We start from the raw sequence: 20,142 nt of genomic DNA, 5'->3' as shown, positions 1-20,142 counted from the left end.
GCGCTCTGGAGAAGGGGCAGCGTGAGTTCGCAGGGTGCCAGGTCTGATTCTTCCCCTTCCGCCAGCGGACCCAGCAGGCCTGGGAGCAGCTGTGGCCCCTGGTAGCGATCCACCCCTCGAGCCCTGTGCGGATGCGAGGCATTCTGGTTTCTGGGGGTGAAGGGACTGCAGAGTTCTGACCTGTTGTTGGGTGACCAGTGGAAGTCAGTTCTTGGAGAGGAGTTGGTGGGAATGAAGCTGCTGACAAGGGCAACCAGTAGCCTGAGGACCAGGGGAGGGAACCAGGGAGGAGGGTATGCCTGGGGTTGTGAGCACAGAGATTGACCCTCTGGTGCTGGGCAGTACCTTGTGACCCAGGTCATGACATGGACAGCAGAGATGGAAGTCAGTGGAGTCCAAGGAGGTGAGAATAGGGAAGTAGAGGCCATAGGTCATGGGCCCCAGGCAGAGGGTATTTGGAAAGAGGAGGGAGAGCATGGTGTCGTCCTAAAAAGACACAGACTTTGAAGTCAGTAGGTCCTGAGGGGCCCTGATTTGGCCTTTTACCCTGACCTTGGTCAAGTCTTTTAATCTCTCTGGGTCTTTTTTTTTTGAGAACAGAATAAGGATGGACACTAATGGTACCTGTGGAATGAGAGAATGTCAGTACCACACTTAAGAGTCTAGCACGTAGGAAATGCTCTTCAGTGTTAGGTATGAATACAATGTCTACACATAAGTGAGGTGTTAAGAGGTGAGCTGTCCAAATAACCTGGGGGTTATATCTTATTACCTAACGGGGGAGGGGGGGAAGGGATTATTCATCATCTTTTTAAGAACATGAAAGGTTAGTCTAATACAGAATTATTTAGAAGCCTGTGTCCAGAGGGCTTCTACTGGAACGTTCTCATTGCTCCTTGAAGGTTGATAAGGGGAGTATTAGCGTTGTGACTTACAGATGAGGAAACAGGCTCTGAGTGGGGTCCACAGTGCAGCCTGAGGCAGATCTACTGTGTTTTCCCTGCATCCTGCTTAGGAGGGAGGCTGTGGATCAGGGGTGGGATTTCCCAAGAGCAAGCTCGTTGACTGTTTTGAATCTCTGAGGTCCCATAAGATTGACTTCCTCTTTTTTGGAATGGTGTAGGCACATGAAGGTCAAGGGGTGTCCCCCCCCCAACCCCTGCCCTGGGGCTTAGAGAGTGCTGGCTGGTTAGAACCCCGCCTCTCAGGCAGGAGGATTTTGACTAAAGGAGCATCACACCAAGCTTTCTGGTGTTGTCTCCTTCTTAGCTCTTCTTCCCTATAAAATGCAGAGGACAGCGCTCCCCAGTGCCCTGCTTTCTGGAGTATTATGCGTGGGGGTGAGCTGATGCCTCTGAGCACGCAGAAATGATGTGTGCCGTTTCCAGAGCAGCTCCTGTCCATCGTGGGGTGACCGTGCAGAGGCCTGGAATGGTTCTCCTTGGTCCGTGTCAGGGCTGTGGCTCTGCGTTTCCATCAGCCCTGAATGCTCGAGTGGCCTGAGCCCGGAGCCTGTGGGGGGCAGGGTGCAGGCAGTTGGGAGGCGCTGAGAAGACCTGGGTTTGGAGTCAGGAGACCAGATCTCGTTCAGGCTCTGACACCAACTACCTGTACCGCCAGGAATAAGTCGCTTAAGCTCCCCCACTTTAGTTCCCTCAAGTGGAAAACAAGGAATAGTTAGCACGGCTCACTTCTGTGGCTGTTGGCAACTTTGAAGCCAGCTGAGCTTGAGAATCTGAGTGTCTGACAGACCCCCTCCCGCTCTGACTTAGTGCTGTTGTAATAGCATCCTGACCCGGGAAGCGGATGTTGGTGTGGGAGCATCTCTTAGTGCTGTTGTAATAGCATCCTGACCTGGGAAGCGGACGTTGGTGTGTGTGCTGAGATGCTCCCCGCGGGCAGAGCAGTTTCAGCAACACAACCCTGGGTACAGCCCTCAGGAAGAAGAATAAGGAATTTGTTAAATTTGCAGTGATGCATCCGCCTAAGAAAACACTGTGTGACTTATAAAAGTATGATTGTAGAATAACATGTAATGATACAGTATAGCCCACACAGGATAAGTGTAAATTCAGTTTACCAAACCATGATCCCATTTTTGTAGAAATAGAAATATATAAATCTGTGTGTAGAAGAAAGCTTGGAATGCTTTAGGAAACATGGCTATCTGTGGGAGGCGGCTTCTTGAGGGATTTGTTTTTCTTTGTGCTTATCAGTACATTCTAAATGTCCTACTAGTAACAGGTGTTACTTTTGTAAAAAGAAAAAAGTTGTAAAAGTTACTTTAAAATGTTTCATCCTTTTTGACGGACACTCACGGGTTCCGGCTGCGTGTAGGGCCTCCTGATGCCTCCAGATACGGGATAAAGGACTCTGTGTCCCCTTTGCCTCCCAGGAAAGGCAGCAGCATGGCCAGCGTTCTGTCCCGGCGCCTTGGCAAGAGGTCCCTCCTGGGCGCCCGGGTGTTGGGGCCACCCGGGGCTGCCCCACCCTTGGAGCCTCAGGCAGAGCTGCTTGAGGGGGCGGCGCCCCAGCCCTTCCTTGCCTCTAAGGACACGTCCTGCCAGGAGCAGCCCAAGGAACTCCTCAAGGCTCCAGGCACCTCAGGCCTCCAGCAGGTGGCCTTTCAGCCCGGGCAGAAGGTAGGTTGATCCCCGAGTGGACAAATGTCTGATCTCTCCAGGCTTGCATCTGGCAGCCCAGTGGTGCCCTGAGTGAAACTCTCTGGGCACGGGCTTTAGCACAGACCTTTTCCCTGCAGCCATATGAGCCCTTGGGCAGCAGGCTTCCCAAGGGAATGAGCAGACCCAGGGCTCCTCCACAACAGTTCTGGGCTCAGGCCGGTTCAGAACCTCAGTTCAAAGCATGGCCAGAGCTGTTTCTCTTAATCTGTCTCAGTTTGCAACTTTATAAAAACAAGGGAAAGAATCTCAGACTTACAGGAGACAGATAAGATTGCATCTTTGAATTACCTTTAGATGTTTGCAAGAGATGAAGGTGTTTGTTTAGTTGGAATGCCATTTGGAGTCCCTTTTCCAGTGTTTCCTCCCCTGTGTCAGGGCTCAGGCATCACCTGTGCCTGATGTTGGCACTAGATCCAGATGCATGGGCTTCTCCTTCATTGCCTTCTCAAGAGCTGATAATAGAGGCTCTGCTTTCTGCCTCTGTTTCAAGGCTTGTGTCGTCCAGACATCTCTTCCCATGAGGTGAGGCCACCTGGCAACTGCTAGGCACCCTTGAAAGTAGTCAGCCTACTTCTTCACCACTACCATCGTGCTCCCAGGTAGACTCAGGATTCTCTGAAGGGAAAAATGCAGGGTGTGAGCAATTCAAGGCGATAGTTGGGGACCAGCAGAGATATAGGACTTCAGAGGCTAGTCAGGGCAAGAAATCAGGAGGGAGGGACACAGATTCCAAATTCGTTTGATTTGAGAATTTAATCCGTTTACATTTAAAGTAATTAGTGATAGGTAAGGACTTGGTATTGCTATCTTGTTAACTGTTTTCTGACTGGTTTGTAATTCCTTTGTTTCTTTTTTCTTCTCTTGCTGTCTTTTTTTGTGTGTGATTTGTTTTTTTTTTTTTTTTTTTTTGGAGTCCTGTGCGTTGATTTCTTTATCTTTTGTGTATCTCCTAGAGGTTTTTTCTTTGTGGTTACCATGAGGCTCACAGAAAACATCCTATAGTTATAACAGTCTATTTTAAGATGATAACAACTTAACTTTAATTGCGTATAGACTCCAAGTTAAAAAAAAAAAAAAATCCCAGAAACTGACACCTTTGCTCTCTCCATCTAGAAAATTTATAAGGATTTGTTTTGGGAAGAACCAATCCACTGTGGCTAGTCTGGGTGTTCAGGTGGGAAGCAGGTACCTGGGAGCATCTGCTTGAATTAAAGATGAGTCGGAGAATGCAGTTTGTGGCATACGGCTCCCAGCTCCCAGAACTGGGGACATATGGAGTGAGAACTCCCAAGTGCTGACCACTGGCTGCTGTTCTTCTCTCCCCAGGTTTGTGTGTGGTATGGAGGTCAAGAGTGTACAGGACTGGTGGAGCGGCATAGCTGGGCAGAGGATAAGGTGACTGTCTGGCTGTTGGACCAGAAGTTACAAATCTGCTGCAAAGTGGAGGAGGTGTGGCCGGCCGAGCTGCAGAGCCCCATCCCCCAGGCGCCACCTCCCGAGCAGGGAACCCAGGCACCAGCCTACAGGCCTGTCTCCAGGAACATCGATGTCCCAAAGAGGTTTGTGTGACAGAACCTGGGCTCTGAAAGACACATGGGTGGTGAGGTATGGGGTTTTGGGATGTCTTGTGTTGGGGAAGGAATGTGGAACAACCAGGTGTCTAGTAGTCAAGATATCAGACAAATGGGATACAGTGAGAGGGCATCCTTTTCAAAAGACCCAGAAGGGCGTCTTTTCTTCCCTGTAACTCTATTATGGGTGATATAGCTTTGTCTGGCTAAGGGCTATTTTTTCCCCCTTTCATGCTCAAACTAAAATTAGGTCTTAGTTTTTCATGATGTGAGAGAAAAAAATGGCTTAGATCAGGAGTCAGCAAACATGTTCAGAATGGGCCAGAGTAAATAACGTAGGTTTTGTGGGCCAAATGATCTCTGTCACAGCTGCTCTGCTTGGCTGTGGTCACGTGAAATCAGCCACAGATAGTATGTAAACAGGCGGGCGTGTTGTGCCCCAATAAAACCTTACTTACGGACACTCAGATTTCAATTTCATGTCATTTCCATGTGTCATGTCAAGAAGGAATATTCTTCTTTTGATTTTTAAAACCATTTAAAAATTGTTAAGCCACTCTTAGCTTGTGAGCCAGGCTAAAACAGGCGGAAGGCTCAGTCTAGAGATTGCAGAGCCCTGGCTAGATATTTAAAACTATCGATGCTGAATGAAGTATGCTTACTTTGCTTTGGAATTTTTTTTTTTAATTATTTTTACTTTTCTGGCCACACCGCACAGTATGCAGGATCTTAGCTCCCGACCAGGGATTGAACCCGCGCCCCCTGCAGCGGAAGCACAGTCTTAACCACTGGACCCGCCAGGGAAGTCCCTGCTTTAGAATTTTATGACATGATTTTTTTCCCTGAGGATATGTATATTCTAATTTCTATGTTATATACTTGATGCACATTGATATTTTAAGATTAAAAAAGAAAATCTGCCAATGAGATTCTTTTCTTTTTTAAAAAAATAAATTTATTTATTTTTATTTATTATTGATCACTGTGTCGGGTCTTCGTTGCTGCATGCGGGCTTTCTTTAGTTGCAGCGAGCAGGCTCTACCCTGTTGTGGTGTGCGGGCTTCTTATTGCGGTGGCTTCTCTTGTTGCGGAGCACCGGCTCTAGGCATGTGGGCTTCAGTATTGTGGCACTTGGGCTCAGTAGCTGTGGCTCGCGGGCTCTAGAGCGCAGGCTCAGTAGTTGTGGCACACGGGCTTAGTTGCTCCACGACGTGTGGGATCTTCCTGGACCAGGGCTCGAACCAGTGTACCCTGCATTGGCAGGTGGATTCTTAACCACTGCGCCACCAGGGAAGCCCCTGCCAATGAGATTCTTATATACAGGATGTGTAAGCAGTTGAGCCCTGCCCCCTGCCCCATCTGTGTTTGTCTGTGAGTACTATTGTTGTTGACAGTACACCCCGTGTCTGGAGACCAGACCAGAGCAACAACATTTGTGATTGTCAATTCAATGGAATACTGGCAAAGAATTTGTCTTTCCATTCTGTGGAAATAAAAATACAAATAATCATATAAAAAGGGGGATGCTGACACATTTAATACATTACTAGCTTTCGTTTAGCTGCTTCAAGCCCAGTCGTATATTTTAGTGGATCTGAATTGTAAAGGATGAATTGCATAATACAGTCCTTTGAAATAGAGGAGCCACCTAGAAATTTATTTCAGACGGACTTTTCATACTTTAGCATTAACTTATAGATAACTTTAATTTTATTTCCAAATAATGTAACTTTATATGGATTAAAAAAATTATGTGTAAAATTTTATAGAACTCTGCTGTATAAAGCATTGAGATTTTCACTGGAAGATTTATTTTAGTATTTCTGGGTGTTTTGCTCATTGGCTTATGTACCAGGTTCTGTTCACATTCAGAAGCTATCACAATACCTCATCATTAATCTTGGGGGGAGGGAAAGGAATTGGTTAGTGTAATTGTTCCCTCTTAAATTTAAATATAAAACGAGGAAAGGAAGGTAATTTTGGTGATTTTGAATTCTAGCTGGCCGTCTTTTATGCCCATGCTTTATTTCATTGCTTGGACTCATTTTCCTTTCCCCCAAATAAAATTCCTGATTTTAAGCTGCAGACTTAGAGTTAGGAAGGGAATTCAAGGGAGAGTGGAACTGCCTCCGGGTGTCAGCAGTGGGATGGGGACCAGCCTGCTTCTGCGGGGGTTGACTGATATTATCAGTGTAGCTCAGAATTGAGTCTTTTTCATGAAGAATGAAGAGAGGTCTGAATGCTTTATTTAACAATATTACTTGAGCACACACTGACTGACTGGAGTCGAGGCGTGGAGGGGACAATCTAGGAATGTAAGATGCTCACATGACCAGCTGTGTCAGGAAGTAACCTTTGGCTCTCACCTGTCTGAATCCAGGAAGTCGGATGCAGTGGAGATGGACGAGATGATGGCAGCTATGGTGCTGACGTCCCTGTCCTGCAGCCCTGTGGTGCAGAGTCCTCCTGGGGTCGAGACCAACTTCTCTGGTGAGGAACGGGGTCCGGGTGGGTTCTGGGTGCGGCAGAGGCCCACGACCGACCTCTTCTGCTTTGGGCAGATAACTGCCTAAGTCGCTGGCCTGGCAGCAGGGTTTCTGGAGTCTCTTCTCCCTGGCATCCCAGAGTGGCTGAGCGACACAGAGTTAGCCGCTTCCATTCTTTTTCCTCAGTTTCCTCCTCTGGGGAGAAGCTTCCTGGTGCATTGTGAAGATGATTGAGCACGGGACTGAGCCACACTGGCCACTTGAGTAAGTTCTTCAATGGGAGTAAGCGAGCGAGGCACTTGAGGGGCTGAACATGGCCAGTGGAGGAACATTGAGTTCTAAAGGTAGAGACTGACCAAATGGTCCCCTAGTGGCCTCAGCCGATGCACTCCCCCGTTACAAGTGCCTGATTCAGCCTTGTAAATTCGTATGGAACAAATGAGCTGAAGTCTAAAATAAATCCAATTGCATAATACAAATCGATAGTAATTCACAGTAATCGATAGTAATTCACTATCGATTCCTATCGATAGTAAATCGATAGACTTCACAGCAAATTTATAAATTAAAAGAAAATTCTAGCACAACCCCCAAAATACATCACGAGTAATACGGGAGGAAGGAGGGTTGCTGGATATTAGTAGCTTGATAAGACTGGTATTGAACCTGAAGGGGTTTTGTTCTGAAACTTGTCATCAGGCTGGCCTAACTTACTCCCAGGGAATAACTTTTTCATTGGTGAGATAACTGAATTGCGAGCTTCTTAAAAGCTTATAGGAAAATACGGAGTCGGCTCTGAACACATACCAGGAGGAAAGTGGCCTTTATAAGCGTCCCTCATAAGTAATCTCCCTACATAGAAAATCAGTTTAAGGGGGTGAAAAGGCAGACTTACTTGTTTCACCTAAGGCCTGTCGTCAATGGCTAGGCTGCTAGAGGAAGCTATTGCAGTCTGACGGTACCAGTTGTGAGGCAGAGCATCACACACCTGCTCTGTGAGCACCTGGGGGCCACACAGGCAACGCAGGGAGGAAAGGAGTCAATCTTAAGTTCTTAGGAAACTCTACGAGTTTAGGAGATGCAGGAGGTTGGTCAACAGGAAGAAGATCCAGGAAAGTGTCATAAAGGGAAAGAAAATCGTTGACTGCAATTCCCATTAGGTTGCGTGTGTGTGTGTGTGTGTGTGTGTGTGTGTGTGTGTGTGTGTAATCCATCTACATATGTTCATACACACATCCCAACACCAGCATATACGTATCTTAACTGATAATATGCCATGATATCTTAAGTCCCCTTTGATAAACATTTTTCATTGTCCATTAAAGACTTTTTTCCCCATTACAATATCTTTAAAAAAAAAAAACACATTGTGGATTGATGGATTGATTTGGCTGCCCCGGGTCTTAGTTGCTGCTCGCAGGATCTTTAGTTGTGGCACGTGGGATCTAGTTCCCTGACCAGGGATCGAACCCGGGCCCCCTGCATTGGGAGTGTGGAGTCTGAACCACTGGACCACCAGGGAAGTTCCAGTCTATTTCTGATCTGACGTTGATGTCAGTGGAGAAATAAGGCCCCCCTGGCAGCTAATTATGTTGACGTATTCTGCAAGGTGAGGTCTCTACAACAACCAGAACCTTGCTCTGATCGTGGATACTCTTTGTGCAGAATCCACCCATTCCCTCTGGTCTCTGTATTGTTAGGATGGCTCTGCATGGGCGTGTAGAGAGCAGAGGGGATTACAAGGATTTCTTAGAAGTCCACCATGCGTTTGCAGGGGAGCACTTTGCTTTCATGCTCTGTTGACCCTGCCCTAGAAAACCTTATGACCTAAGGTAGAGCGATTTATGTTCCTCTTACAAGGTATAGGTTAATTTATGAGATTCACTTTTTGCTTTGTTTTGTATTTGTCCTTGTGTGCCAATGTGCCAGTGTCATTGTTGAGCCGTTTGAATTGTTCCTCGGTGGAAGGCTGCTGTACTGTAGGGCGGGCCTGCCGTTTGACCTGCTCTCTTCTTCTGTCCTGATGCTAGATGTAGCACTTCTGCTCCCTTGCCCTTCTCTCCCTGATAGTTTTCTTGAGTGGACGTGTGCGAACCCTTGACCTGCTGGCGGCTCCTGAGATCTTTCCTGAGGGGCTACCCTATTTTTAGCCCCACGTGTAGATGTCGTAAACTCTTGGTTTCCAGGAAGTCATTGCTTTGAGACTTGACAGTGACACTTAGGAAGGGCAGAATTCATCTGTCCCCTTCTGTTTGGGTGGGCTTTTCCTAGCGTGTGAGACTTAATTAAGGAGAGCCTGCGTTGGAAACACGAAATGCTGGGTGTCTAGATTAGCCTAGAAGGGGTTTGGAATATGGAGTGGGATGAGAGAAAAGCAGTGGGATGTTTATCCTGGCCACAGGGGATGTGGTAGACCATCTCAGAATCCAGGGTAAGGAGGCTCCGTGGAATGCTGCCCATGTTGGGAGTTGGGGCTTTTGGGGACAAGGCCACCATACCTGCATGTGTCACAGTTTTCCCCCCTTGCTATTTCCACATATCAAAATTTCAGATTCTCCTATAGTAAAAATTAATATGGATTTATGGTCTCGGCATGGAAGAATCTGGGTCCGGCCTAAAGCAGCCCGAAGAAAGGCAGCTTAAAAACTGAAAATTTGACATGACTCACCTGTGACCTTCCTGTTCAGACGCATTGCTGGGAGCAGGGCAGCGGGTTTAGGCCACGTCGGCTGTGTGGGCCTCCTGTCATCTTGTGATGAGTCTGAACTGCTCTCAGAGCTCGTCTTTCCTTCTCTAAGCATGTTCCCTGTGGATAACAGAAGAGCCACCTGGGCCACAGCTGGCTCTGGTAAAGGCTACACCTCCTGACAGCTGCGAGAGCTAGCTGGATGGTTTCTTTTCACACGCCGGTTTTGATGTACTTGCCTGGGTTTAAATGATCAAACAGGCATTTTTCAAGAAAGCCTGGTTAACAGGCCCTTAACCTGGCCTCTCCATCCTACTCTGCTGCAGGGAAAGCTTCCCAGGTGGTACCCAGCCGGCTTGTCCGTGCTTGGGAGGGAGGCAGGAGAGGCTTGGCCCCTCCCCTCTCCCCACTCTCCCCCTGCCTTTAAAGTGACAAGCACATTTTAATTAGGTTATCTTTCCATTAATAATACAGGTTTCCCCTGCTATCTGAACGTAGAACGTTTCTGTGAAAGTTGAAATGGTACAAAGCGAAGCAATTACCTTAGGACACATGTTGCTCACAGCTGCACAGAATAAATCAAGATGAAGCACGGACGCTCACAGACACAGTTCAAAGCTCTGGTCGCTAGGTGCTGAGGCGCCGAGTGTGGCTCCCAGGAAGGAGCTCAGTGGGGCCACTCTTACCGCTTGGGGTGCGCACTGCCTCTGTCACAGCTCGCTGCAAAACCAACATCGAACGCTATTTTCACCTTTTTTCATAAAGTGAAAACCCTCCTCAGATTTCTTTTAGTTAATGAAAACAGATACTAATGTATGGTTGTCACTTGGTGTTTGTGGAGGATTGGTCCAGGACCCCTGCGGATACCAAACTCCATAGACGCTCAAGTCCCTTGTGTAAAATGGCATAGGACTTGCATGTCACCTACGCATATCCTCCTGTATACTTTAAGTCACCTCTAGATTACTTTTAGTACCTAAAACAATGTAAATGCTGCGTACAATGTAAATAGCTGTAAATACAATGTAAATGCCTTTTAAATGTCGCTGTTTAAATGTTTAATTGGTGTGTGGCAAATTCAAGTTTTGCTTTGGGGAACTTTCTGGAATTTTTTCTTCCTGAATATTTTCAATCCACAGTTGGTTGAATTCTTGGATGCGGAAACTGCAGATTCGGAGGGCCGACTGTGGGTCTTTCCTCAAAGGGAAATGGTGTAAAGCAAACTTCCGAAAAGTGGGGGACACCCGCACACAAAATGCAGTTGCGGCGTGTCTGGTGGTCAGATCATCAGCATGGCTGTTGCCAGGAGGTGTCCGCTACAGCAGAGCAGGGCCACCCACAGACAGTGCTGCAATGAATGGACCCACTCCTCATTTTTACTGAAGCTCAGAAAGGGGAGGGGCTTGTTGGGGGCGGGGCAACATTTTTTTGTCTTTTTCTTTTTCCCCCTTGGAGTGGCAAAGTCAGGCAAGCCAGAGCCAGGAGTTAGATGCGGGAACCCAGACTCCAAACTAGAGTTTCCTGGCCTCCGCCCTGGGCTGTCCGTGCGGAATCCGGAGTGGACCCAGGGACAGGCCCCTGAGCATCCTCTGTCTTGTCTCTGCCCAGCTTCCCGCGCGGCCTGTGACCCGTGGAAGGAGAGCGGTGATGTGTCGGACAGCGGCAGTAGCACCACCAGCGGGCACTGGAGTGGGAGCAGCGGCGTCTCCACCCCCTCGCCCCCCCACCCCCAGGCCAGCCCCAAGTATTTGGGGGACGCCTTTGGCTCTCCCCAAACTGATAACGGATTTGAGACCGACCCGGATGCTTTCCTGTTGGATGAACCAGCTCCCCGCAAAAGAAAGGTACGTGGCGTGAGCGGGGAGCTCGGCCATGGAGGGGACGGGCCCGGGTCCTGGGCCTTCTCAGGCTCCATCCCATTTCAGCTTTCCTTTGCTGCTTCTCTTTCCTCCTGGCATTCCCAGGAGCCTGTTCCTCCTCTCCAACACCACGTCCTTGGCCTTCTCACCTCTGCCCCAACCCTGCCTTCGTTCCTGCTCTCCTGCAGAGGCCTCCGGCAGGCCTTCCTTCCTCCCCAGCAACCATCCCCACTCCAGGCGCCGATGCCAGCCCCCGGGACCAGCTGCCGAGTCCAGGCTCTGTGCCCCTGCTTGTCAGTGTCTCTGGTCCCTGGGAAACCCTTTCCTCGGCCTTCTGCTGGGTTCTGTTCGAAGGCAGCTAAAGCCCCCACTGGGTGAGGCTGGGAGGGGGCTCAAGGGGAGGACACATCCCCCTTACCCCATCTTCCTTTCCCCCAGAACTCGGTGAAGGTGATGTACAAGTGCCTGTGGCCCAACTGTGGCAAAGTCCTGCGCTCCATCGTGGGCATCAAGCGCCACGTCAAAGCCCTCCACCTGGGGTAGGTATGAGCCCAGGGCCCCTCTGCCGAGGGTGCCGTTCAGGCGTCCTCCACCTGCCGATTCCCTGAGACCCACAGTCCCAAATGCCTCCGAGAAACTGGCCGGCTGAGGACGCCACCTGTCCCTGACCTTGTGCCCTGCAAAACAGTCCCTTGGAAAGAGATCTTTGCCGGGAAGGAGGCCCCTCCTGCAGTAGTGGATGCTGATGCTGTTGATGGGAAGGGAGCTCTCTCCACCTTGCCGTTGTGTCTTCTCACCTCACCGTAGGAAGGAAGGTGTTTCAGTTCTGGACAGATAGAGGGCGACTGGTGAGAGCTTGTTGCTTCCCCTGGGGAAGCCAGGGCTCCCTTTGCACTGACCCCCTGGAGCTGGGGCAGCTTATGGCCAAGGAAACTGACTCAGAGCCCTTTCCCTGAAGGAGAGCAACTGCGAGTGGGTGGGGCCCGGAGAGGACCCGGGGTGGAGACCAGAGTCAGATCTTGCGGGAGGAGAAGCCTTCAGTGATGGGGAAAACAATTCCTGTTGATGGGCCAGCATGTAATCCCCTGTGAGCCCACGTCAGGAGCAGGGCTCCTGGGTGTCCTGCTGGCCTCCTTCCCAGACTCGCCAGGTGGCCCTGGGCAACTGCTCCCCTCGCACCTCACTCTCCCCTGTGTTTGGACCAAGGCAGCGTGTCCCTGGTCATTAGTGCGTCTCCCTCCCACGCAGGGACACCGTGGACTCCGACCAGTTCAAGCGAGAGGAGGATTTCTACTACACAGAGGTGCAGATGAAGGAGGAAGCTACTGCCGCTGGCGGCTCCACCGTTGACCCGGCTCCCACCCCCAGCGTGACCAGCCCGCCCCTTGCCGTTCTCCCTCCGCCTCCTCCCAAAGCCCAGTCCTCAGGCCCAGATCACCCTGGCCTGGAGTCCTACCTGCCCTCTGGTGCTCTAAGCAAGTCAGCTCCTGGCTCCTTCTGGCACATTCAGGCCGACCACGCATACCAGGTACAGGGTGGGGACCTGCTGGGAGCTCAGTCTGGTGGCCGTGAGGACTTTCAGCGTGTGACTGTCACTGGTCAGCCTGATCACAGGCCACTGACCACCCCGGCTGAAGGCTGAGTCCTTTGGCTGCATTACTAATCTCTGACTTCTACAAAGAAGAAAAGAAAAATGACTTCATACTCGATAAATATGGGGGTTCCAGAGTTCTACCTCAGTGGCCGTCTTGAGCGGTTATGAGAAATCTGGATGGATCCCTGGGTAACCAGGCTGATGGATTTGGGCTGGGGAACTGGTACATCGCTGGCTATAAAAGGGGATAGAAGAGTGCAGTTGGGTTTCCCAAGGCAAATCCCCAGTTCCCAGAATTGTGTTAAGAAATAATCTGGCACTCAGTTTTTCGAATACCTACTAAGCCACGGGCTAAGCTTTACGGATAGAATAAGACATAGTTCCTGACCTTGTGAGGTGTATGCTTTAGCTGGAGAGAGAAATGAATGGGTAACTATGGTTAATTATAATAAGTAATCAAAGTATCTTACTGGAGGCATAAGAAATTGTTGTGGCTACAGAAAGACCAAGCTACTATGCCTATGGGGTTGGTAAAGCTGTCATGGAGGGAGTGGCATTACGATGGACTTTACTGCACGTAGTAGGTACTGAACACCCTGCTTGCCACGTGTCGGTTTTCCTTAAAATCCTTGTATGCCTACAGCTTGGTTTTATCCGACTCTAGGCTGATTTTGCAAGTTTGTAATTAAAAAGCAGTGCTTTCCATCAGAAAGCCTTTACAGATCGAGCCAGCTCTTCTGCTCATTAGAATGAGTGGCCGCTTAGCTGTTTCATGTTGGGCCAACTTCAGGTGGCCCTTCGGGCAGTCGGCCAGCTCTGTGAGATGGGGCCTGGAGAGGGCGGCTGGCGTTTTTACAAACAACCCTCAACCTGGACGTGCCGCTTCCACGCGGTGGCCTGGGGACGCCAGGCCCTTAGCGCAGCCCCAGAAGCTCCCACTCGGAAGGCTTTTGGACTTCTTGGGCGAAACTTCCTCGAGCGTGTTCTCGGTGGGTGATCCAGCCAAGAAGTTAATCTGTGGAGATGATTAAGTCATGAGGCTGGCATGTACACCAGCTCCGAGAGAAGGGCTCCAAAAGAAGATTGGAGCCTGAGACTCGGGCGACCCCACAGAGTCGGTACTCTCATATTTCTCTTTGGAAGAGCATTTCGGGGTGTCCCAGAATTTCCTGGTCCGAGGTGCACCTGCTGCTGCAGACCGTGAGGTCACGGGGGGAGGGCTGGGCCCCGAAAGCTTCCTGAGCTGCGGCCCAGGCTGACGCTCTCTGATCTCCGGCAGGCCCTGCCGTCCTTCCAGATCCCCGTCTCACCGCACATCTACACCAGTATTAGCTGGGCCGCTGCCCCCTCTACGGCCTCCTCCCTCTCTCCGGTGAGTGTGCCCAGCTCTGAGCCCGTCACCACTTCCAGGGACCCGGTGCCGGAGGCCGCCTCCCCGCACACGCCTCCTGTGCCCCAGCTTCTCGAAGGTCTTTGTGCCCTCACCCCCCAGCTGGCCCCCCCGACCCCCTGCGGGTCACAGGCTCCTGTAGAAGGTGGGAGGGGCGCACCTGCAGAGGAGCACCCAGATGAAGCAAGTTGATTGCCAAGAAGATCACGGGGCCAGGCGGGGTCCGCGCCCTATTTAGCCGCGAGCGTCTGTGCGTGCTTGGTAAGGTTTTAATGCTGAGAGGAGAAGGGAGAGAACCTGGGAAAGCTGGCGAGGACGAGGGCGGGTGAGGAAGGAGAGAGGAGCTTGTGGGTGGGCTGTGCGGGTGGACCAGAGGTCCCCAGGCCACTGGGGACCAGCGCCTTAGGTGGCTTGCCTCTGAACTAAAGTAGATCGGAAGTCCTTCTGAACCATGCTTGGTGGGTTCCAGTCTGAAACGTCTCCTGCAGGGAGGCATCACACGCTGTAAAACGTGCCTTGGAGGTGCCATTGAGGTAGGGCCGTGCCTCCTTTTGCCCCACATGTAGTGGCTGCACCCCACATATAGTGGCTGCAGATCTGCAGCAGCAGGCCGCAAGGTGGCCAGGCCAAGTGGCTCCCCCTTGCCCGTGGCCCCTACCCCCAGCGGGCATGTGGCTTCAGGCCGGCTCGTCCCTCTCCACCTCCCCTCCCTAGCTGGTTTCTGCTCACCTCTGCCTGGAATGTCCTTCCAGAGAAGGCCTCCTGGCACAAGGCGGGTGTGGCCGGCTGTCCCTGGGGACGGTCCTCTCGTCCTCTCGCCTTGCACGTCTGCCCTCATGCTCACGCCCCTCCCCACCCCGTGCCCAGGTCCGGAGCCGGTCGCTCAGCTTCAGCGAGCCCCAGCAGCCTCCACCCGCCATGAAATCTCACCTGATTGTCACTTCTTCACCCCGGGCCCAGAGCAGCACCAGGTGAGACCCTCTGCTCCTGAGGCCTCCCTTCTGGCTTCGGTCCCCGCCCGACCCTCATCCGCAGGGTCAGAGCCCCAGGGAACCACCCTGGGTGCGGGGGAGAGGCGGCTGGTCCTCTGGTCCCGGGGGCTCCCACCCCTTCCCACCACCGCTTCTGGCTCAGCCTCGGGCCCGGCCGCGCGCCAGCCAGTGCGTGACTGTCCCCTCGTTGCTCCGCCTTGCAGGAAAGCCCGCGGGGAGGCTAAGAAGTGCCGCAAGGTGTACGGCATCGAGCACCGGGACCAGTGGTGCACAGCCTGCCGCTGGAAGAAGGCCTGCCAGCGCTTCCTGGACTGAGCTGTCCAGCAGCCCTGCCCGGCGGCCAGAGGACAAAGGCAGACGCCTCCTAAGCCCTCAGCAGAAACCTAAAAGCTAAAGCGTGGACATTGGGAGTTTGGGCTCTATTGGCTAAGGTTTAATACTTAAAACGTCTTTCCCTCCCTCACGGGAACGTTTTATTTAAAAAAAACAAAACAAAACAAAAAACCCCATGAAAATATTTTTTCCCCCTAAAATAGAAGAGAGCCAAAACTGACCAAGGGTATTCTGCAGCGAACCAGAGACCAAAGAACTGATTCCGCTCCCCTCCCCCCCGCCCGTCTCCCTAGGGGATTAGTTTGTCCGTAAAGAAAGAAGGAACAGCTCATTCTGTTTCCTGCTGAGGTGGTGAATTCTTTGCTTTCTCCACTCTTCCAGAAGGGACTGTAAGCAAGATGGATTTACTTTTCTTTAAAAAAAAAAAAAAGAAATTTCTGGCTGATGACTCAGAGAGCAGGGCCTGCCGAGGCTGGTTGGGGGGAGAGTGGGGGGAATCTGGGGGCTTTGTAAGGTGCAGCGGCCCTCTTCTCCGCCCGAATGTGGGAGAAGGGAGACCTTGTCCTCACCCGTCAGCTTCTGTGGAAGTCGAAGGAAAACCATTTTCCTGGTGATGACTGTTTGAATCCGGGTTCCCTGACGTTGAATTGCAGCCCAACCGATATTGTATGGCTTCTTCTCCAAGCCCAGACTCGTAGGTTTGTAAAGACTGTCCCCAAATAGCTGAGCCAAAAGGCTCAAAGGAATTCACGTTGCGCGGTGTGGCAGTTAAACACTACCTTGATCACCCTTTCCTGTTTTCTTGAGGAGAGACCAGAGGGTATATATAGTATTTGTGAGAGTTCTCCCCTGCTCCCCGAGTGAATCCACTCCCCGCCAGCTCTGGAAGACACCCCAGAAACACTTTGTTTTCTGTTGCGGTGTATTCAGAAGCCTCTTTCTGATTAAAGATCCCTTTTGTTTGGCTGAGAGACCCTGCCCCGAGGTAGGTTCCTCTTTGTCTCTGGTTTCACCAGGGATTTTCCCATGTCCCTCCAAGGCCGCAGGGCTGGGCTGGCGGAGAGAACAGACTGAAAGGTAGGTGGCAGCTTCCCCCATTGTGAGAGGGCGTTGAGTGGTCCCCAAAGGGTCCACTGGCTCACCTGCCCCTTTGGGGACCATCTGGTCTCCTTCCTGAGGTGACAAGTAGGACTCTTCAGTCAGTGCAGGAGACTTCTGGTTGGTCCAGTCAGTGTGATGGGGAGGGTCACTTTCATAACGGTGTCACCTTCCCAGATACCTGCTGAGTGCCGTTTCTGCCTGCCGGCAGGATGCAGGAAGTTAGAATCCTGAGGAGGTCACGTGAGGGGGACCGGGGTTGATTTAGCAGCTGCTGGCGCTTCTGGAGACCTCAGGAATGGAGGGGAGCCCGGACTGCGATGCTTGGGAGGTAAATAAGCCAAGCTATTCTTGTTGAGGAGGAAGGAGAGGGGGGTTCCGCGCCGTGACAGCCAGTGACGGATCCAGGCTGGGTGAGCTGGGCGGAGGGGAGGGCGTGTTTTTGTCTCGAAGCCTCACCTTTGTTCCGAGCGGGACTGGTCTGGGGACTCCTCAGGGCCTGCGTCCCAGATGTCAGGGGCTCAGGGAATCCCACCAGGCCACCCCTCTGGGGCCTGCACAGCGGCGTCCAGCCCTTGGCTGTGAGCGAGGCTGTCCTCCTGGTCCAGGTGGGATCATCTGGCTGCTGAAGCAGGAACCGTGCAGATGCCTTTCAGTCCGAGACACACCTGCAACCGTGCAGGTTTCCGAGTGTTGCAAACAGAATAGGGCTGTGATGTTGTGAAGGGTGATAGTGACCTGGGTTTGGTGACAGAAGGGAAAGACACTCTTATGCATGAGTGTTTTTGGTGGTGATGGGGTATATTTTTATAATTTAGTCAAAAAAAAAAAAGTATGTGGAATTCTGTCCCTTGGTAAAGCTTGAAACCAGGCCAGCAAGAGGTGCCCTGGGTTCTTCCTGCTGCCCCTTCAAGCTCCCTGATTAAAAGCTAATGCAGGGTGTTGCTGTGCTGACGCCTCACTTCCCACCCTGTGCATCTGCAGGTCCTCCCCGAGGGGGGAAGGGGCTTCTGAGATGGGGGTGGGGGGAGGCTCAGCCCAGCAGCCTCTTCCCTTCCCTTCTTAATCAGAGCTCTTGCTGGGTCTCGCCTTTAGAAAAGCTGTTTTAATTTCCCCCTCAGTTTGGACCGTGTAGATATAACTGGATATAAAGATTTTCTCTAAGTAAGGCAGGCTTCTTATGTCACTGGTGCACAGGGCAGAAAAGGAAGAGAGAAGAAATTGATGCAACGATTTAAAAACTGAGGGTCTTTTTTTCTTTTTTTTTTTCTTTAATGTTCTGGTGCGGCTTTCCCCGTCAGCATTTGCTCCTGCCTCCTTTCTGGTGGTGGTGGCCTCCTCTGGCCGCCCTCCTCCCGCTGCCCCATCTGTGGCTATCGTGTTGGTTCTTGACGTGTGGTCTGTCCTGGGGTTGTCCCATTCGTCTCTTCTCGGGGGTGGGGGTGGGGGTTTGTGAACTGATGCCGCGATCACGCCTGTTTTCTTCATCTCTGTATCTCTCCCTCCTTCCCGGCCCACCCGGGCGGCAGAATCTGATAGGAGGTAAGAGGCCGCAGGTGCGCACTGGAAACTAACAGGACGGATTGGCAAAAGCAGGTGTCTTGGGAAACTATTCCAGGGACGTTTCCCTTATTCAGAATATTTCTGGAAGTACCTTTGGAGTCTGTGGTGCCTGCTCTGAACAGCCTTAATGATACCAAATCCGCACCCGTGCTTGCGCATTCAGTGCAGAGAGAGACCGGCGAATAGTAGCTGTGGGCAAATGAGGTCACAGGTGCAAAGCATAAGGACCAACGTGCTAGTAAAATGGCTTGGATTTAATGATCTGACTTCTAAGCCGGCTGTGAAAGCAATTGTGTAATTTCAGAATGCATCCTGAGCGACGTCCTCATTGTTGCCGTCGGCCCGCGCGGCTCGACTTCTTGGAGGACATAATGAATTTGGATGTGGAAACTCCGATTTGTTTGAAGAAATCTGTCCTGTTACTTTCTGGTCCTCCCAGGTTCTGACTTTACCAGGGGCAAATAAAAAAAAAAAAGGAGAAGAGGGAGACAAATCCCATCTGTGAACTTGTCTTCTTGGCGCCTTTCCCCCCAGCTGTCTTCCAAGTATTATTTTTACTGTCAAAAAATTTTTTAAAAAATGTGAAATGTAATGTTTTTACAGCAACAATATGAAATATATTTTATAAGGAATAAAATGGTACATTGTCTGATTTAATGTGTGCCTGTCCCTTTGCCCCCTCCCCCCTACAAAGGATAAGATTATCATTGTCCTTGGTGTTAAACAAGTGATAGCCCTGGGGGCGAAGCATACACACTCATTTGCTTATAATAACAACAGGCAACATTATCAGGGACCCAGCCAATTGCTTACATGGATTACCTGAATAACCCACGAAGGAGTTACTATTGTCAGTCCCATTTTTATTTTATTTTATTTTAAAATTTTTTTATTTTTAAAATTTATTTTATTAATTTATTTTCTTCTTTTCATCATTCCCATTTTACAGATGAGGAGAGTGAGGCCCAGAGGTTACAAAAACCTGACCAAAGTCATCATCTGGGAAATAATGGCACTAGGATTATAATCTAGGAAGTAACCATTTTCTTTTATTTTTTTCTTTTTAATCTCCAGTTTTTATTTTTACAGTTTAATGATTTATCACAAAGCAAACACCAAAGTATCTACCAGTCATTGAAGAAACAGATCATTGCCAGCATTCCAGAAATTGCCTTTGTACCTCAAGCAAAGTGCCACTCCTCTCCTCTGCATAAAAGCAACCACTATTCTTTGACTTTCTATGTCAGTTACTTTCTTGCTTTAGGAAGTAACCATTTTCTCTCCTGCTTGTATTGACAACGGGGAGATGTTCCTGGCTGTGTACCTGAGTTTGTTGGGGAGTGGGCAAGTGACTAAGGAGAAAATGAGTCACATTCTGCTTATGGGGTGAGCTCTGACCCTAGGGAGTGACATGGGCTGCTTCCTGAATTCATGGGTTCCGTGTCCTGTGATTGCCCACGTAGCTGGTGCAGGGCTGGCGTGGGTAGGAGGGGAGCTGGTGCAGAAAGCTATGTCTCCTTCTGGTAGCTCAGGGACTGCTTTACGAAATTGGAGGCATTTCTGGGACGGTGAGGCATCTCTGGGAGGGGGTTCTAGGGCCCCCTAACAGCACCCAGTGGGGAGGGTGAGGCCACTTGGAGAAGACCCAGGGGACTACATTACCGCCGAAGTCGGTCAAGCTCAGCAGCCTGTGGAGGAGGTTGTCCTTGGCCTTTTCCTCACCTTGGGGTAGAACAGAGGGCTCCTTTCTCCCCCTTCCCTTGTCCTTGCCCCACTTCTCTAAGAAAGCCCCGATAGAATCATTGCTCTGTTGCAGTTGACCCCCTTCCCCCATCCCTCCTTTAAATCAGTTTACTGCCTTTGGGCTGGACATTGTCCGTTTGCGG

General features: G+C 50.8%; 1 protein-coding gene across 6 annotated transcripts in view; it reads left to right on the top strand.

Moving 5' to 3' along the window:
* The window catches only part of ZNF395 (zinc finger protein 395), a 40,205-nt gene extending 21,297 nt beyond the window's left edge, over window positions 1-18,908 (top strand). For 5 of the 6 annotated variants that reach the window (XM_067745260.1, XM_067745261.1, XM_067745264.1 and 2 more), the window contains 9 exons: window positions 2,396-2,642; window positions 4,011-4,243; window positions 6,636-6,745; window positions 11,036-11,271; window positions 11,725-11,825; window positions 12,535-12,814; window positions 14,160-14,252; window positions 15,138-15,241; window positions 15,466-18,908. In XM_067745260.1, the coding sequence (XP_067601361.1) occupies window positions 2,396-2,642; window positions 4,011-4,243; window positions 6,636-6,745; window positions 11,036-11,271; window positions 11,725-11,825; window positions 12,535-12,814; window positions 14,160-14,252; window positions 15,138-15,241; window positions 15,466-15,577 (1,516 nt within the window). In that variant the 3' untranslated portion in view covers window positions 15,578-18,908. Of the gene's footprint in view, window positions 1-600; window positions 734-2,395; window positions 2,643-4,010; window positions 4,244-6,635; window positions 6,746-11,035; window positions 11,272-11,724; window positions 11,826-12,534; window positions 12,815-14,159; window positions 14,253-15,137; window positions 15,242-15,465 lie in introns of all 6 variants that reach the window. The other variant, XM_067745262.1, reaches the window with a different exon arrangement.
* The last annotated feature ends 1,234 nt before the right edge of the window (window positions 18,909-20,142 follow it).

The sequence above is a fragment of the Pseudorca crassidens genome, chromosome 7 (assembly GCF_039906515.1).
Source record: "Pseudorca crassidens isolate mPseCra1 chromosome 7, mPseCra1.hap1, whole genome shotgun sequence".
Lineage (NCBI taxonomy): Eukaryota > Metazoa > Chordata > Mammalia > Artiodactyla > Delphinidae > Pseudorca > Pseudorca crassidens.
Note: the sequence above shows the minus strand (reverse complement) of the source record. Positions and strands in the feature narration are given on the sequence as shown.